This window comes from Dermacentor albipictus, chromosome 3 (genome assembly GCF_038994185.2).
Source record: "Dermacentor albipictus isolate Rhodes 1998 colony chromosome 3, USDA_Dalb.pri_finalv2, whole genome shotgun sequence".
Lineage (NCBI taxonomy): Eukaryota > Metazoa > Arthropoda > Arachnida > Ixodida > Ixodidae > Dermacentor > Dermacentor albipictus.
The window spans coordinates 51,342,682-51,361,517 of record NC_091823.1 but is presented as its reverse complement, the minus strand read 5'-3'; the positions used below and the strand labels follow the sequence as shown (position 1 = coordinate 51,361,517).

At 42.5% G+C, this 18,836-nt stretch overlaps 1 protein-coding gene across 6 annotated transcripts in view; it reads left to right on the top strand.

Moving 5' to 3' along the window:
- Positions 1 to 18,836, top strand: part of Taf1 (TATA-box binding protein associated factor 1) — a 61,371-nt gene that overhangs the window by 14,914 nt on the left and 27,621 nt on the right. For 3 of the 6 annotated variants that reach the window (XM_065446809.1, XM_065446807.1, XM_065446805.1), the window contains 10 exons: positions 1,103 to 1,294; positions 3,297 to 3,389; positions 5,194 to 5,484; positions 10,698 to 10,871; positions 12,576 to 12,766; positions 15,856 to 15,970; positions 16,875 to 17,016; positions 17,725 to 17,855; positions 18,248 to 18,328; positions 18,405 to 18,554. In XM_065446809.1, the coding sequence (XP_065302881.1) occupies positions 1,103 to 1,294; positions 3,297 to 3,389; positions 5,194 to 5,484; positions 10,698 to 10,871; positions 12,576 to 12,766; positions 15,856 to 15,970; positions 16,875 to 17,016; positions 17,725 to 17,855; positions 18,248 to 18,328; positions 18,405 to 18,554 (1,560 nt within the window). The remainder of the gene's footprint in view (positions 1 to 1,102; positions 1,295 to 3,296; positions 3,390 to 5,193; positions 5,485 to 10,697; positions 10,872 to 12,575; positions 12,767 to 15,855; positions 15,971 to 16,874; positions 17,017 to 17,724; positions 17,856 to 18,247; positions 18,329 to 18,404; positions 18,555 to 18,836) is intronic. The other 3 variants (XM_065446811.1, XM_065446810.1, XM_065446806.1) reach the window with 2 other exon arrangements.

Genomic DNA, 18,836 nt, shown 5'->3' with positions numbered 1-18,836 from the left:
AGCAGCTTTTCATTGTTCTAACTCATATATTGTTAAAACTGGTATCGTTATACGTGGGTTCGACTGTACAACAAAAAACAATAAGGGAGAAAAGAAGGACAATGTAATACCGAAGTGGTAGAAGATATGGGGAACACACTGAAATTCTTTATCAAAGCAGCCTAGCAGGATAACTGTGCTTGCCCAATGTAATGGTCTGTCTGATTTTTCATTATTTACAGTCAGAAGATGCAGATTCTGCTATTCTGGAACCATGCTGAGAGTATAATGGAGCAACTTATATTTTATGACATTACCATGCTGAGCTCGGTGGGGGGGGGGGATGCCTTGCGCCTGAGCTCTATAATATAGCCAGCCTTTTAAATGCTCTGCAATATTTCATGATTGGGCTTACCCATGTACTCCGAGGGCTAAGTAGTGCAATCGCTACTGCAGTGTCAGAGTGAGGTGTTAACAAAAGGTGTTCCGTTTCTTTTAGCTAAAGTTGCCATGGTGGCCGTACGAAAGGGTTCAGCAAAGGCAGTGGGCAAAATGAACAGATGCATCATTTATTGATACCCTTACCACTTGTGCATGCACATTTTGCTTTTCTTGGAACCGCTGGCTAGGCTAGCGTACAGTTTCTTTATTATTGATTTATTATTTGTAAACTATCTTCTTGTGCATCTAAAGGTCAGCCTCAGTATCATATTCACAGTCACATAACTATGCCAACACGGTATATTTCTAATTTGTTTAATTGGCTGAGGCTATTTAAAATCGTATTGTGTGACAAGGCCTTGACAGATGCTATAGTGGAGGACTGCAGGATAATTTTGACTCTATCGGGTTATTGAATCTGTGCGTGAATCTAAGCACACAAGCATTTTCACATACCACCCCCATTACATTGCAGCTGTTGTGACTGAGAATGAAACCTGCCACCGACTACTTGGTAGCAAAATGCTATAGCCACTAGTACTGTAATGGTAATTTAATGACAGTTGTTGTCCTGTCCTTTTTGTTTTTCACTGTAATCTTAGCTCACAATGCCAATAAAACAGTAGCATTCGAGAATCCCTAGGGAAAAGTGCGTCACTGCCACTGCTGTGTTTTCATCCAGGCACTGGCCTCTAACTCTGTCCCCGTGATGTCAGGTGTGACTGCCCTGTCAACTCCTTATGCACTTCATCCGGCACGCTCTGGGGGTCTTGGCCCCTCCTGTGGTCGCATGCCTGTCCCCCTACAGGCACCCAAACTTCCTGGCACGGCTTCTGCTTTTGTGCCGATCGGCCGCTCTTATGTCACGGCCGATGTGAGCTTCGCATGCTGGTCCTGCTGTTTGTGTTTGCATGTCTTCCTTGCATCCTTTGTGGTGGGATACAGCTTTGTTGTCCACTTGCAAAACTGTTCACGGATTTCAAGTGTCTCATTAACTTCAGTATAGGAAAGTGCAGCATTTGTTGGTAGGCATAAAGTTCGTCTGTAGTAGTGGTGCTAGCTTGTAAAAATGCTAGCTTCAAAAATTGTATGGGGCAAGAAAGGACAAAAGGCATCATCTGCATAGAACTGCTGCTCTAGAATAAAGGCAATGTTGCCTAAAAAAGATGTTGAGCAGCTTTTTATAGCAGCTAGACATTATTGTCTTTTAAGCTTCATGTTCATTCAGGTATACAATTCAGTGCCCAAAGCTTTTCCTTTCAACTATACTGTAAGATTATACAACTGGTTTCATAAACACTTGCACAATTGGGCAACTCCAGATAATGAGGCACTTTGCATTGTTTGTATCCTATAAAGGTGAAACTTAGTTATTGAATGCATACACTAAAATATTTTTTTTTTTAGTACAGTATGGAAGAATTCAAAAAGAAGGTAGCTAACATATGTGATGGGTACCTAAGACTCCTACTGGCATTTTGATGCGAATACTGGTCATAACGTGTCTTATTGAAAATTGTTTGTCAGCACTAATGGAAGCTGCCATAATAATTTGTTTTGCCTGCTATATTTCTTGATAAAATATGTATCACCTAATGAAAAGGCTTTTTTCTGGTGAAAGTTTTGCAATGGATAACATATTAAGGGTCTCTGGCCTCATTTTTCCATAAATGGCTTTCATTAGCTTGCTTTTGCATGACCTACAGCTTAGTACTTCCTTTTTTTTGCATGTATCTGCTTTGCCTTTTGCTATTCATCTCTTTCATGTGCTCCATGTTCTTTGATCTGTATATATAACCTCTTCCAGCACATTGGGTGTTGCATTAGTATGATTTACTTAAGCACTTAGTTAAATGTGGCAGATACAAAAGGCAGCCTTCATATGGAAGTTACTCAAGAAGTAGTCAAGATTACTCAGTGGGGCTTTTGTTCTGTGGATATGTTCATCCTTTCTCTAAGGTCACTGCCCAAAGGTTAAAGTAAAAATGTTACTTCAGCTAACGACACCCTAGAGGAACATCAGCTAGAAAGCATACAGGGTAACGAACAGCAGGATTCAAGTAGGTTTTCAATTTGAGGTGGTGAGAATGAAAACTACGCAGTCATTTATTTTTTCTTTCTTTTTTTTTTCTCCTTTTCCTTTCCTTTTCTTTTTGACAAAAAATTAGCAAGCGTGTGATAAACAGTTAGTTTGCTGCTTACTTGATTGTGCAGCCCTTAGCAAAGCGTAGCCGGGTGCTACTTGTTATTAGTATTTCATGTGTGTGAATTGCTAAATCAGACATTCATTGACATGGAGTTTTGAGACAGGTGACAGCTTGCTGGCACTGATGCTTTAAGAAGGCTTCAAGATCAGCCACAGCCTATTTTCTCATGGAAATTGAGTTACGATCATCCTCACAGCTGTGCTGACTTCATGCTCATCATTGCACTGTGACAGATCACATGAACTTGTTATTTTTCCTGAGCTTGTGGCATGTTTGCATGCACTGCATGTTTCTGGGCAGACGTACTGGAAGGTGGTTTTCAAGTTTAGTTCCAAGAGCATGCGAAAAAGAACTGTCATATCTGCATAAGTTAGAATAGTACAAAATGAGTCGGTAATTGTTATTGTGCAAAAGGTTATGTAAATGAGGGTGTACAATTCTGTCTTGCACGCCCACATCAGAAAAGCTTCACATAAGCCCATAGCATTCATATATGTCATTGTCATATAGGCCACATTCATATATGTGCAGCTTGAAATTATGACTTGAGTTAAAAATATGTTGGAGCATGTCCTCACAGGAATACGCATTTGCTTTTACTGCAGCATGTATTGTTCTTGGTATTGAATGCACGTAGTGTGGCTAGTAGTAACGAAATTGTCGGTGCAGCTGTTCAATTCCATTCGCAAGGACATGGTGCGCAAGTCACGGATCCTCTTGGGAAAAGCGGGTGTCATCGCCGAGCCAGAACCTCCCAGCCCGGTAAGCCTCTCTACTTTGTCTTTATTGCCGGCTTCATGGGAAAACATTTGAAGAGGGTGTACACATGCTGTTTCTAGGGACGAACTTCTGCAGTTTCTTGCAGCAAAATGACGTTTCAGCAGAAAACAGTGCCAAACCTGCACCAAATGAATCATAAAAAAAATTCTATTGGAATTACACTACCCAACCAACACAACTCTGGAAAAATACTTTCAGTGCATTGTTTTGATGATCGCACTTATTAAGTGAAGTCAAGATTGCAACATTGCTGCTCATAGCCCATGCTACCTATGCTTCTAGAACTTTACATTTCTCCCTCCCTTATCTGTGGAGGCAGACTAAGAATGTCACTAGAGTAGCTTTTGCATGTTGCATGCTACTGTCATGTGGATGTTGTTATAAAGAAGCCATACATCCTATCAAAGATACCTGTTTCTAATCCATCTTTGTATCTAATGTGTTGGTTCCATAAAGCTTTTCATGAGGGCATGCACGTATTTATGTCAACAACACCTCCGGAGAAGCAAAAAATGTTTGAAAATTATCTCATTAAGTGCCGGTGAAATATGCAGAAATGTGTTTAAAAAATTAAATGCTTTTAATTGCACATCTGGATAGCAAATTTTTTGCAGATACGAGATATGTATGAAATAGGTGTAGTAAATTCACAACTTGTGTCTTCAAATACCTAAATTTACATGCTGGCAGAAGGTTCTGTTCATCTAGCTTTGTTCATTGCCATGCCATATCAGGACTGTCGTTGTAGCCGACGACATAAGAGTCACCGTATGTATCTACAGTACAGAAAACACTGCTGTCACTGTCAATGCTTTCATGCAAAAGCAAATCATCTAAGAAGCTTGATGACTCAATCAAAGGAAAGCTGCCCTTTCGTTACGGGTGCAGCAATGCACAAGTGGCAGCCGCCATTTTTTAAATCTCTACCGGACGAACCTTGACGAACAGAGTCTGTAGGCCCCCTAGCAACCAAAGAGGGAACTCGCCAGAACATCAAAATTGATTGGAGAAAGCACGCGCAAACACGTGGATGAAAGAAATTCTTCATCTGCACTAGTTGCGAAAGAATTCGTCACTGATTAAGAATTGTCCACAACAATTAAAGGGTTAAAAAATGGAAAAAGAAACATTCACAACATGTGAGCATCACAAATTGCCAATCTATTGTCTTCTAAGTGGCGGACAAGTATCCGCTATTTTAGGTTTATCACAGCTGAGCTACGCTGACAAATTACAACTTGTGCAGTGATTAATGAATCATAGTTCGTAACTGCTGCCTGAATAATAACCAGTCAGTGAAAGTGTTCGCAGAACATTATTTCTATCAATGAAGTCAAATTAGTCAACGTGCCATTTCCGGCGAGCATGCTGTGGTAGCCACATCAGTGCAATATGCCTTGGCTTTTCTTTCTTTATTATGCTGCACCTACATTTGGAAGATGAATGTGGTGATGGAGTTGTTCGTGGCGTCTCCTCAGGTGTAAAAAGTTATGAGGAAGTGCTGTTTACTGCGCTTACTTAATATCAATGCCAAGGGTGTGTCTAAAAGCTTGGTTGTGTACTTTGTTATGAATAAATGCAAATATAACTTTTCGTCAAATTTTCCAGTATAAAAGGTGCACATTAGAACGGAGTAAATGTGGTATGTAATGAGTCTCGCTTTAGATTCTGCTTTGGTGTATCTGCTGCATCACACGGAGTTGCAGGACGACATGCGCAACAGTCACTGTAACATTGAAAAAAAAATCTGATTTTGCTGACATTCATCATTCCATGTTTTTCACAGCCTCCTGTGCAGACGATGGAGAAAGACCCATACAACATATCCAACGACGAGTTCTACAACCCTAAGCTGACGCAGGATTCTGCCCTGAAGCCAAACGTGGGTGGCAACCTGATCCAGCACTCGATTCCAGCCATTGAGCTTCGTGCTCCCTTCTTTCCCACTCACATGGGGCCGCTCAAGCTCCGGTCATTCCACCGACCAACACTGAAGCGTTATTCACATGGTGCCTTGGCACAACCTGGACCACATGGCGTTATTCCATTACTCAAGCACATCAAGAAGAAAGCCAAGGTGGGCACACTGAATGCTTTGGGCCTGTCTGTATGCACAAATGGTGGGCAGTTTCTTGAGTATATTGGCAGTTTAGGAATCTGGTATTGGCATTGTTGTTGAGTACAAATGGCATGTTGAGTGAATGTACGACCAAAATGTTTATTTGCATACTTGCGCCTGCAAAACAAAATGCGAACTCATAGGCATTAATAAGTCAAACACGCCTATAACAATAATCAGGTGCCAAGAAAATCCCCATTCTTATAATGCAGTTGCACGAAAAAGGCAGAGGGGACAAACATTCAAACATATAGAAGTACATTTGAACGCACTATAGTATTACCTGTTTTAACAATACTCAAATGTAACAATGAGGAGCCCTGGCACTGTGAACTTTTGTGTCTTCTGTATTATAATAAACCGCTTACGACAACGTTCCCATGATTCATTATTTATTGGCTATAACAATTAAAATGTAGCCACTGTGTGTCTGCGTTGGGAAGAAAAGGAGTGCGAAGCCCAGGGAATAAAATTTTGTGCCAGTTTAGTGGGAAATGCAATATAAGAGCGCTAGCATTACGTCGCACTTCTCTGAGGTACAAGGTCCATGATTTAAACCGTTTTCCACATTCCAAAGTGTTGTTCAGGAGCTAATTCGATGCACGTCCTACCTCTTGAGGAGCGATGTGCAACGGATCGTGGTCTGTAGCATATCACTGTCATTTGCACTATATATTATATACAGTTAATCCTCGACATGACAAATTTTAGTATAACGAAATTCTCTATATATCAAGGTATTTAGCTTCCTATATCATCTTGTCCATAGAACACCATGTATTTAGAACCTCAATACAGTCGAAACCACATATAATAATATTCAAGTGCCACAAAAATTTCATTGTTATAACCGATAATTGCTATAACCAGGTTGCACGAAAAAAATAAATCAAAATGGGGGATAGCATAGCTGTTTTGAGAAAACTGTAATGGCTGGGAGGCCAGTTCTCCTCCCCACCACCTCCTTCCATCAGACTTCTGACTGTGTAGACTCATTTAACTGTATAACTTTGTTTCCTGTGCACTGCGATCGCGTGTTAACAATCCACGGCTGTCGGCGTTCAAGAATGGAACTGCTATAACAAATGCTAACAGGGGTCACGGGTGACAAGTGACATACAAGCTCCGCCGAAGCATCGCATTGGTGGCCCCAAAAGGTGCATTTTAAAAAATGCAGAAAGGTTGCCGCGGCAGCGTCTCAGCTTCATAAATCCGGAAGGATGGGACGAGATCGCCACAAGCATCTTGCTACATACTTCCCACTGACTTGCACGAGAAAACCGCATCTCTGTCAGACTTGCTTGCTTTACGTGAAGCTTGCCGACATCCTTCTCCAATGCATCCAGGTGCTCCACATAGTGAAGCGGAAGGTCCCTCACGAAAATGCGCCCATGATCTGCAGGACCTCCCGTAGGGACAATGTTGAGGCAGTCTGCCCTACCGCGTCACCGCTGCCATCGTGGCCGTCACTGTCGCCATCCGATGCAAGCACGTTCATGACGATCGCCTCATCGGCTAGAAGCACTTAGTTTCTAAATCTATAGCAGTGTGCTTTCTTTTTACTGGCAACATCGTGCATTGCCAATGATCAGCGAGCAGATCGGCCATGTTTTGTTTCGTCGACGAGTCGAACAAGGCTGATAAACTATGTGGCTGGGAATGACTTTAACGCAACGAACAAGGACAAGCACGAGTGACTTAATCCGTTATTATACTTGCGCAGAATGAGGGCCCAGCCATGGCCCAGCGAGCAATCTGGGAGCAGCGCCGGCAGCGTTGTCAGTGCAGTTAGGGTGGTCCATTCGTCTTTCGGAGGGTGGCATGGCGCAGGGCTACGGCGGCAGCCCATTCTTGTTTGGAGAGGTGAAAGGACAACGGCAGAGATGCACACAAGGCTGGCGTGCCACACTACGAAGAGCAAACGCCAAAACGGAGCAGCATCATCTTTTGTATAAAGTCGAAGTGCAATAAGATCCTATCATGTCCTGCTTTGGGAGCGAGTGAAAGTGTGCGAGAGTGAGCTGAGAAGGATGTTGGTTTGATGAGCACTGTCTTCCCACTCAAATAGGGCAGGGGATGGTATGGAGCCAGCTTATGGTAGTGCGATCAATTCCGCACAGCGGGGAAGTGGGGGGAAGGTTGGTGCATGCCTCCGCTTCTAGCGCGGCCATCGCTTCGCATGGCTGTCAATGCGTCTGAGTGCATATTCAGCCTGCCACCCTGTTTTAGAGGTCCTCTGCTGCGTGTGCAAAGAGTGGGTGTGTCAAGATGGCATGGCATTATGTGCGCTGTCTTCCTGCGCATTTAATACTGGAGGTTGCATAATCGCGCATTTCAGAGATGTATTCACTCCCCGATGCCAGAGCTCTTCATGACTGCGTTGTCCAACTGCAGATGGCACTATCAGCCACAAAGGCACAGGAGATGCGAAAGCGTGGCTGGCTTCATTTCGTACCGCTGATGTGAAGATATTGTGGACACAGCATGAAATCATATCTTTTGTCACCGACTCTCCAAATCACCAAAATGAATTTTTTGAAGCGAAGCTTTCTTTGCCTCTTCCTGACTTTTCCACTGTTGCTGCGGCTGTTGCCTTGCACGCTGTTTTGGAGGCGGGAAGGGGGGGGGGGGGGCAGCTCATAGCAGGAGTGACAGCAGTGTGACGTCTGTGGCAGAAAGTATCTTCCACATCTGCCGCCAAAGCTTGTGAGTGGCTGCACTGGCTCACACTCGCAGGGTTAGTTCTAGCAGTACGCTAAAACGTAAATACCCAAGAAAGTAGATGGTAAAATGGCGCCGTGGTAGCTAAATTGTGTGGGGATGCGCGACCCTGGCGCCTCCCCTAATATCTTGTTTTCCCGCATAGCCCCCATCTCCGTGCAGCTTCGCCGCGCACGCAGCGGTCGGAGTGGTACAAGCGCAGGGCGTGAGATGGCGCGAGTGTCGCGCCGCTGCGAGGTTACTTGGGTGCGGGCAAGACAAGGCGCGCTCCCCCTTGGGGTTCGGGAAGCAAGCGGGACGGACGTGCCGTGCCACGTGTGCGCCGACCCATGCTTCTGCGAGACCGTCTCGCATGGCCGCCTTGGAATGCGCCACTGTTCGCGTGACAGTACGCGCGAACGACCAGGCATTGGGATCCAGCATGGGGCAAACATATTCGCTCGCTATGCGGTCGCGGTAAGTCGGACTTCTAGATTTGTCGCGCGCCCATCGGCATGTTTTGTGGATAGCAACTCGGCTAGCAGGCATTGATCTATGAAAGGTGCAATAAATGCCCTTGTGATTGTTTGCACTACTGTGTTGTCGTTCCTTTGTCCCAAGAGCACGGAGGAGAACCCCACAATTGGTAAGGGCATCGCATGCATAATGCGAAGACGCGGGATCATTCCCGACCTGCGGCATATTCCTTTCTCATCCCCTTTCATTTCCATTAACTTATCATTTCTTTAATTCACTTCGTAAGTACAAGTAATTTCCCTTGTGTTTTCAATGGTGTCTTTGTTTGTTGGCTTGTTGTGATATGATTGTAAATATGTACAGTCGACTCTTGTTATAATGGACCCTGATAATCCTACAAGAAAAATGTCTGTTTTATCCGAAGTCCGTAATATCCGAAACCGCCCACTTTCGAAACTTTTGTTGCAATGTCTAACAACTTTATTGTAAAGAATGAGTGATGACCGTCCAAAGTAAAAAAACAAGCAAAAAAGTTGCAGTTTTGCCCAAAAGGTGAAGCATTGATTGCAATACTAAATTAAGCAAGATAAACGCAGCAGCAGCAGCAAGGGAATCGAGCTTCATGCTGTCTCTCGCTTCAATGTGAACTAAACATCAAAAGCACCGCACATACGAAGCTACCGGCACTGGGTGCACTTTGAGCACATTGTAGGTTGCTTTCAAAATATGGTGGCCACGCCGTAAGCAGCTGCCGTTAAAGTAGAACACCCCCCCCCCCCCCCTTCTCTCGCCTCCCGTGCCTCACGCACGAAAGAAGACGGCACGTTCCTGCCCCACCTTCCTCCCTTGCACACACAATATTGAGCGGCGATTATCGACTGACCCTAGCAAATCAGTTGTCAGCCCGTGTCGACACAGCAAAAATACGTTTTACATGCCCGATTTTGAAAAAAATGTACGCTAGTTTCGTCCGCTGTAGCCAATAGTCCCTTGTAGCATGGTCCATTAAAAGTTAACTTTGTTGCATTAATAAAACAGGTACAACAAACTAAGGCTGAAATATGGTCCGTTATAGCCGAAAGTCTGTTGTATGCTAGTCCATTGTAATGAGCGTAGACTGCATATATATATATATATATATATATATATATATATATATATATATATATATATATATATGTGTGTGTGTGTGTGTGTGCGCACACACATGAACACAGAGTAGCCAGGTTTAATTGTTGTAGTAGCTGATAACATGGCATGGGAGCATTGTAGTATTGTAGTAAGTAGTTTATTTCACTGTAGAACACATACAAGAGTTGCTCATTGTTATATCATATATATTGTTAAAAACAATATCATTATGATTTTGACTGCAGTATTAAATAAACACAATAGATAGTCTTTGAATCATTGGCCGCACTTTAAATGCAGCAGCAACATCACTACATTTTGCCAGATCTGGCTGTTATTGGGACAGCTCTAGATAACACGAGCATCACGGTCTAGTAGATGATCAACACCACAAGCATAAGTAGCCATGTTATAGTATAACTGCATATTATGTGCTGGACTCCCTTAATGCAAAGCCTGGTGGCAAATCTGAGGTTAACTGCGTATTTGTAAAATCAGCCTAAAATATTTTTTTGTCTAGTCGTCATTCCTTCACTGCGCAACAGTGTGTGTGTATTGAGAATTTATTCTCTAATTACATAATAAATATTAGTACTATTACCTATTTCACATTCCTTATACAGGTTAAGGCATTACCATCCAAATGCAGGCTACCATTCAAGTGCAGGTTATCATAAAAAAGAAGTTCACAGCTATTTTCAATGTGATAAGCTTCAAGTATGAGTACAGTGAAGCCCTGTATGTACAGGAAATGCTAGGAGTGCAGTAAGAATGCAACCTAATTACTTTTGCTTGCATGTTTTTGACCAACTGGTCAATGAGCAGCGAGTCAATGCTGGCACCTTTTCCCTCCCTGTAAACAGATGCGAGAACAAGAGCGTCAAGCTTCTGGTGGTGGTGAAATGTTCTTCATGCGGACTGCTGAAGACTTGACAGGTCGAGATGGGGAGGTGATTCTGTCGGAGTACTCTGAAGAGCATCCCCCGCTGGTCATGCAAGTGGGCATGGCCACGAAGATTAAGAACTACTACAAGAGGGTACGCACCCCATCTGCTACCAGTGGCAGTTTCCTGCTCTACTTCCTTCCTGTTAACATTTTGTAATCTTCTAAATGATGCAGTAAGCTCTTCAGTGGTTATCCAGAAGTGTTGGCGAGCTTGTCCAGATGTCTCAGAGCAGCAGAGTTTCTGTGTTTGAATTATTTCTGCATGCTAGAGTTATATTGTTATTTGGTGTCAGCACTGGTGAAGTTATGTCTTATCTTGCTTTGTGGCTGATCTACAAAATACAGTATAAACAATAATTGAAGTTGTGCGTCAGTGTACAACAATGCAGGAAAAAGTATGCTTGAAGATTTTCTGGGTAGCAACCAATTCACTGTGTTTACTACTCAGTTGTCACAGAAAAATAGCTTAGCACAGTGCTGTAGTATTTTGTCCTTGCAAGGTTCATAGGACTGCATTAAGCTGGTATGAAATGCAAGTGGAAAAGAAAACAAACCAAGCTGAACATTTGCATGGTGCTTGTTACACAAAATTTTAATGTGGTTTCACTGTGTTACCAACCACTAAATATGTCTGTACACCCAAAACTTGGCAACTGAAAAATTATTTGCACCAATGTCGAAGCACAACTAAGCGTCCTGCCCCCCACCCCCACCCCCTTTTCCTATTAGTTTTTGCAATTCATGCAGCATGATATACAGGCAGCTTCTCTGCAATTGTTTCAGTTTAACAATACCTTTGAGGTGTGGCCACAGGTATATTATAAATAACATAACAAATTGCCACCTGCCTTTGGAATATTAAGAGGATAGAGGTGCTGAATGCACCCTCTGTAGTGGGAAAGATTGAAAAGCAAACCTGTCACTGGCTTGATTTTTTTTTTTTTTAACATTGGACTGTTAGCACACAGCATTTTCTTTTTTTGTCTTGATATTACCTGTATGATCAAAATATACAGTGGCAGCAAAAAATTTCTGTGGGCATTTCTTATTTATGTGGCAGTTCCTATGTTTTAAAATACTCCAGAACTAAGCCTGCATTCTCGCCATTATCTTACTTGGAGTGTTTGTTTCTCACACCCTTGATAATATGGTTACAATGTATCATAAAGGTCATTACTTGTTTTACAAGTGCTTTTGCACGAAGTTTACATTACCATCAGAGTGACAGCATGCTTTTGTAGCCGATGTTGAGTTCTGTGGTGCCTGTTGGCTCAGGCAGTAGGGGTGTGGGTCCGCTCATTCCCCAGAATTCGTATGGGGAGCCATGCATGCATGAGCAGTGTGAAAAGTAAGGTGGACATGACACTGCTGTCTAAAAGTATATATATGCATGATAGCATGCACAACCATAACATTTCAATCATGTATGTACAACAATAGCATGGCTGTAACTATGGTACAACTGCTGTGCCACTTCATGACACACAAACTTATCCTTGCTGTTGATGACCACTATGTCATGCATAAGTGTTGGTTCTTTTAATGCACAAGAAAAACTATGTGTTGCAGAAGAAATGATATGCACACAATCACGAACACTAGATAGATTTTCAGCTTTCCTTCATTCTTTCCCGAATGCGAGCTAGCCGTATGTTGTTCTGCTGCAGAAATTCTGTTACAACTCGACACTGTGGTATTTTTATGCTTTGTGCCATCCTCTAGTGCAGTACCAAACTGTATTGAGGTGCTATGCCTTTAGTCCAGAATGACCAGTTTGGTTTGTCCCACCGTGCAGCGGCCAGGCAAGGACAGTGGAGCACCTGAGTACAAGTATGGTGAGACGGCCTACGCGCACACCTCACCCTTCTTGGGCTCCTTGGCACCTGGCCAGAGCTTGCAGGCCTTTGAGAACAACCTTTTCCGAGCACCTATATATGAGCACAACCTGCCAGACACAGACTTCCTTGTCATACGTACCAGGCAGCAGTAAGTATTGAATGTAGTTTGGTATAAGCATTGGATTGTGTCAAAAGCTTCATCGCCATCTTATTTCTTCGAAACCAGAGGACTTAGGGATGTTTTAAAAACAAAATGCATTGTCAAAGAAATGCATACGATCTGCTTGCCACGATCCAAGCATAATTTTTGCTGTTTTCTCCACAATGAGTAACAAGCCAATAAGGTTTATGAGCCAGGTACATATCGGCGACGTTATACTGCACATGGTTCCTGAAGTCTGTTATATTTCTGTTTTGGTGGGATGACGCACAAATACAGTCAACGACCGATTTTCTGTACGCCCGATTTTTCGGACATTTCCGATAATTTGGTTGCCTTCTCAGTGCTGCCACGTACCTCACAGAATCAATGTATAAGAACGTCTGAAATTTCAGACGCAAAAGCCTTTCACCGTCCGATTTTACAGACTGTTTGCCATGACCGCAGGTCCAAAACAGCAGTAATTAAAGCCACCATCACTGCTATTTTGATTACCTCGCCACCTTGAAATGGCGCTCTTGCATGCAGATTATCCGCTGGCAGCCGTAGCCACCACCACGGCAGCACTAGGCGTAGCTGCTTCGACGTTCGCTACAAGGCTTCTTGCTGTTCGGTGCTGTGCTTTTCATTGAACGAATTTGCCATTTTCTGTAATGGCGCTAACTCTGCCTTTGTAATCCTCTGCGGAAAGTACGGCTTGTGGCATAATGCCTGTTCCCAAAAGTCAGCTTCGTAGCGGTACAGCGATGCTTTTATGTTAAGCATACGTGACATATTGCGGTGATGCATACCAAGAGTAGAAAGGTACAACTGTCATGGGACACAGTATGTATTCTTTAATTATATATGCATGCACCTGCCATCTCCTGTCACAGTATGAACACCGATATGCCTAAAAAGTGTGCCAGCCACTTTCAGAGCCATTTCAGACGGGCCTATGGCGATTTGAGCCCTTGGAAGCAATAAAAGGCATGCATTAATTTTTTTTGACTGCCCGCTTTTTCGGGCATTTTCACAGCCATAGGGAGTTCGAAAAATTGGACGCTGAGCGTACATACAGTTATACCTCGACGTAATGAAGTCAGTAAAACCCGCAATTTGTTATATTGAAATTTCGTTATCTTGAAAGTCAATCTTTCATGCAAATAAACACAGTCGCCAGTGGATTTTTCTTACACGGAAGGGGTCACAAAATGTTTCGAATTATCATGCAATCGGAAAAAGCAAATTTGAATGAGAAAGAAACTCGTTTTATTTAAGTTGAGAGTTGGGAACAAAAGGTGCGGTTTCATGCCGTGTCAACAATATCTTCACAACGGCGGTCAAAGTGAAGCCGGCCACGCTTTTGCTTCCATTTTGCCCCCATGGCTGATAGTGTCGCCCGCAGTTGGACGAGGCTATCATGAAAAGTGCCAGCAGTGGAGTGCGAATACTTCATCTGTCTCACTTCAACTCGGCTCCAAAACTCAAGATTATGCATTCTCCAGCACTAAATGGGGGGGAAGACCTTGCATGATGCCACACCATCCCAGCTCACCTAGCCTTTGCACGCGCAGCAGATTACCTCTAAAACAGGGTATGCAGGCTGCGTATATGCTCTGCCACGCTGATAGCCATGCACAGCCACGGTCGCGCTGAAAAAGGAAATGCTTGCCAACCTGCCCCCATTACCCTCCCCTCCACTTGCTTACATGGTTAGATGGCGCTCAACAAACCACCAACCTTCTAGTCTCACCCTCGCAGGCTTTCACTTACACCTAAAGCATACAAAACATGGGGTTTGATAGCATGCTATCACACTTAGACTTTATACGAAACAGGGTGCCGCTCTGCTGTGGGGATTACTCTCAGCCATGCAGCATGCAATTTGAGAGGTGCGTTCACGAGCAGCCGCTTGTAATTCAACTATTTGACCATCCGCTTCTGCGGAAGTTTCCATTGGTTCCTTCGCAGCAGCAGTGTAATTTCGTTATATTGAAATCTTGTATAAACACACTTCGTTATATTCAGGTTCAAAATACTACATGGTGTTCTGTGAGCAAGAAGTTACAAAAAGTTCAATACTTCTATATATCGAGGTTTAGCTCTCTTTTTTATTATGTGTGAAAATGATTTATTTTGGTACTGGGTTAAACATGGCCCATTTTATGGCAGTTTTGTTGTTAGGCATATAGTGGATCTGTCGAATATATCAGTGTGTGACTAAATTGTGTAAAAGAATTATTGAAGTCTGTTTTCTTATAAAATCCAGTTTACGAGCATTTTTCATATTGTCAAAGGCTCTAATGCAGCTGTCTTGTAAGATGCTGGCAACTTGTACAAACACATCATAATACCGTATAAAACATAATATAGGTCAAGATATTTTCCAGAAAAAAAAGAACTTCTAAAGTCGTCCCTCATCTTATATAGTGGCCTTTAGTGCATTGTGAGTCGTCTGGCGAAGTCAAAGTCAGGGTTCGACCTATATTCTGGGCCGACCTACATTCCAGTTTATGTGGTATTACCATGCGCTTTATCATTCCTTTCTTACTGTCACTTGTGGAGGCACATGATAATCATTTCTGTCATGACTTTTTATCTCCAAGTCACATGGTAGAATTCTTATCTTCATAAAATAGAAAAAGAGAAATCATGTTTATTGGCAATCCTGCACTATGCTATGAAAAACCAGAAAAAGAGAAATGGTCAAGTGATTTTCTCATTGCCACTTTCCCTCTTGTGTTGTTGACTAAACAAATGTATTACTGCTTCAAATCATAACATTTGTATCATTGCCCTAATTGTTTGGCATGATGTGCATACAATACCTTGCTTCAAATAATACTCACTCCCACAAATAAGCTTAAATAACAAGCAGGAACTTCATCAGTGTGTTCTCTTTTAAGGTATTCAGTTAATTGTCATTTAATAAGCAGCAAAACTGTGTTTTCCTTCATCTTATTTTTTTCTTTGTGACAAAGTGATTTCTTTCATAGCCACACTGTGGCAGTTAGAGCATAGAGTTATGGCCTCACATAGAGCGATTATTCTGAGGTGAATTGTGTATACATGGAACATTCTCTTTCTCCTTTCAGTTACTACATCAGGGAAGTTGAGACGATCTACACAGTTGGCCAGGAGCTACCACTTTTTGAAGTGCCAGGTCCAAACTCTAAGCGGGCAAACAATTTTGTCCGAGACTTCCTGCAGGTGCTTTCAATTTGACATCTCATAGGTTTTTTTCCTGTTCTGACAAACTACCTTGTCGGTGAAATGTGGATGTATTGTGCTGGAGTGCACGCCTGTAGATTTTCGCAGCAACCACAGTCTAATAGATAACTTAATGATTTATTTCACGAATAGTAATTTTACTGGGAGAGACTACTGAAAGTTCCCTGCTGTACACATACAGGCTGGACCACAAGTTGCAATGAATTAGAATGTGCCGTTTAATGTTGGCTGTGATCAATGTCCAAAAAAAAAAACAATTATTATAAAACGATGTAAATTGCAATGTCGCTCGTGTACTTCAGTTGGCTACTGGCATTGCTAGTAGTGGCTATGATACTAACTTTTCTAGATGGTGCTAGCTATGCACCATGTTTATCAATTTCAATTAACAACTGGCACGTTTCTTTAAATCCTCGAATCTGATCCGTCTCTACAGTTTGATATATGATTATTTGAAATATCCATCAGCCTAGATTCAGGTAAATGTGGTAAGTACGAGGACACTGTGAACAAAGGAGCCATATGCAGTACTTTCATACCATTTATTTCTTCACATATGATTTGATCAAGAGCTTAGTACCGCGTATCGTAAATATTATCATGTTCACTAACGCTACAAGCTGTGTACTGGCAAAATTGGCAAACCTTTTATACTGTAAATAAACTGTCTTATCATTTGGATGCATGCTTATATGTATATGTATTAAGGGTATAAGAAGTGCCCAAAGCAAGCTTCACCTTTAGATTTAATGCCATAAAGAAGATGGTGCCTCTTTCACTTGGAAATTTCAAATGCATGTCATCATGCCTATAACACCATGCGTAATATAGAAAGTTTTGTAGAATTTGGGTATACTATACTATCACATTTTTCTTTTTCCAGGTATTCATATATAGGTTATTCTGGAAAAGCACTGACAGTCCCAGGCGCATAAAAATGGAAGATATAAAGAAGGCCTTTCCTTCTCACTCGGAAAGCAGCATACGTAAGCGGCTCAAGTTGTGCGCAGACTTCAAGAGAACAGGTTCGTCTCAGTCAAGGCACTTATGGTGTGAATGGTCACTGAGCACTGCGCTAAGTAAATGTTTTTTGCTTTTTCTATTGTTGACAATATCATCTGTTGCTCATTGAGCACAAATACTCAAGCACAAAGAAAGAAAAAGAAGAAAGTATCACCTATGCAGTAACCTCATATGCCTTAAACTCGCTGCTTTCTAATTTTATATCTGCCATTCTGGTTCACATGCTGTTCTTGTGATCATGTGGCACATATTTGCTTGAGCTTTTCTTTTTGTAGTTTTGTTTGCCTGTCATTCGATTTCCTTTCAGTTTTATTAACGGCTCTTGGTCAGCAGCTCCCCTCTCAATAGAAGGTTAGCTATTTACTATGAAGCAAATGGATGGAGCATGGGGTCAATCATATAGTATATAAAGGGTTGTTTTGGTGTACTGTGAGTTACCATTTCACAGTATCTACAACACCTTGTTGTCCTTCATTTGCCCTCAATGCTACTTCCGCGGTTTCCTCACTGCCATGTTAATTTGCTAGCAGCTTTTGACCTGGACATAGGTCCGGGTCAGAAGCTTAAGGCTGAGCTGCTGTATTTATTTGTGCATGTTTCTTATATACTACTTTAGTAATCAAACTGCAAAATTTTTCGCACATCTTCACAATGTCACACTGGCTAATCACTTTTAAAGCTTACTTCTTGCTTGTTTATCCTCTGCTTAGGAATGGACTCCAACTGGTGGGTTCTCAAGCCAGAGTTCCGGCTTCCCACTGAGGATGAAATTCGAGCTATGGTTTCTCCAGAGCAGTGCTGTGCCTACTACAGCATGATCTCTGCTGAGCAGAGGCTCAAGGTGAGCCTACAGATTGGTGCCACTGGCTGCATGTAGTACAGTTGCCACTAAAAGGTTTAGCATAAATTACTTGCTACTGGAGCGATGAAATCATGGCATGCAGCACTATTTTGCATAAATGCATGAGTCACAAGGGTGACAGGCTAACCCAGTTCTTCGACATAAGAGATGTTTTGATGGATAGTGTATTTACAGACAGTGTGAACCTGTGTAAATTTACAGCAACACACTGTTAACAAAGGGAGCATTGGTAATGCCCTGCAATTTACTGAACTACTGACTTTTGTGAAAAAAAAAAAGCTATGAAGGTCTCAAAGCAATAGCATTCCACTGAAGAAGACATATATACAAGCAAGTGTGTAATTATCTGTTGATCTTCTTTATCTCTAAAGGATGCTGGTTATGGGGAGAAGTCTCTGTTCGCACCTGAAGATGAAAACGATGAGGAAATGCAAGTGAAAATGGATGATGAGGTGAGGCTTTTGCTTTGTGGTCACATGTCCTGCTCGTTTCGTGTACTGCATCAGTAATGCTTGGCATTCTGTGCAGGTGAAAGCAGCTCCTTGGAACACGACACGGGCCTTCATCTCTTCCGTCAAAGGAAAGTGCCTGCTGCAGTTGACTGGTGTAGCTGACCCTACAAGCTGTGGAGAGGGCTTCTCCTATGTGCGAGTTCCAAACAAGCCCCAGCAGTCAAAGGCAGGGACAACAATTTCCAATAGTTTACTGTTAAGACAAACTGTCTTCAGCTGAATTATTTTATGAGAGAAACTGTTCAGGATTTCTGCTTTTCTTTTGAGAGATTCAGCACATGTGGAGTTGGGCAAGTCTTGTTATGGGTAGGACAGATGGCCAGTGGTCTGTTAGACTACCAGGATCAGGCCAAGGGTAGGGAGACAAGATTAATCAAGAATGACGGAGGACAAGATAATGAGGAAATTCATAGGAATAGGATGAAATCAGCTGCTGGCACAGAACAGA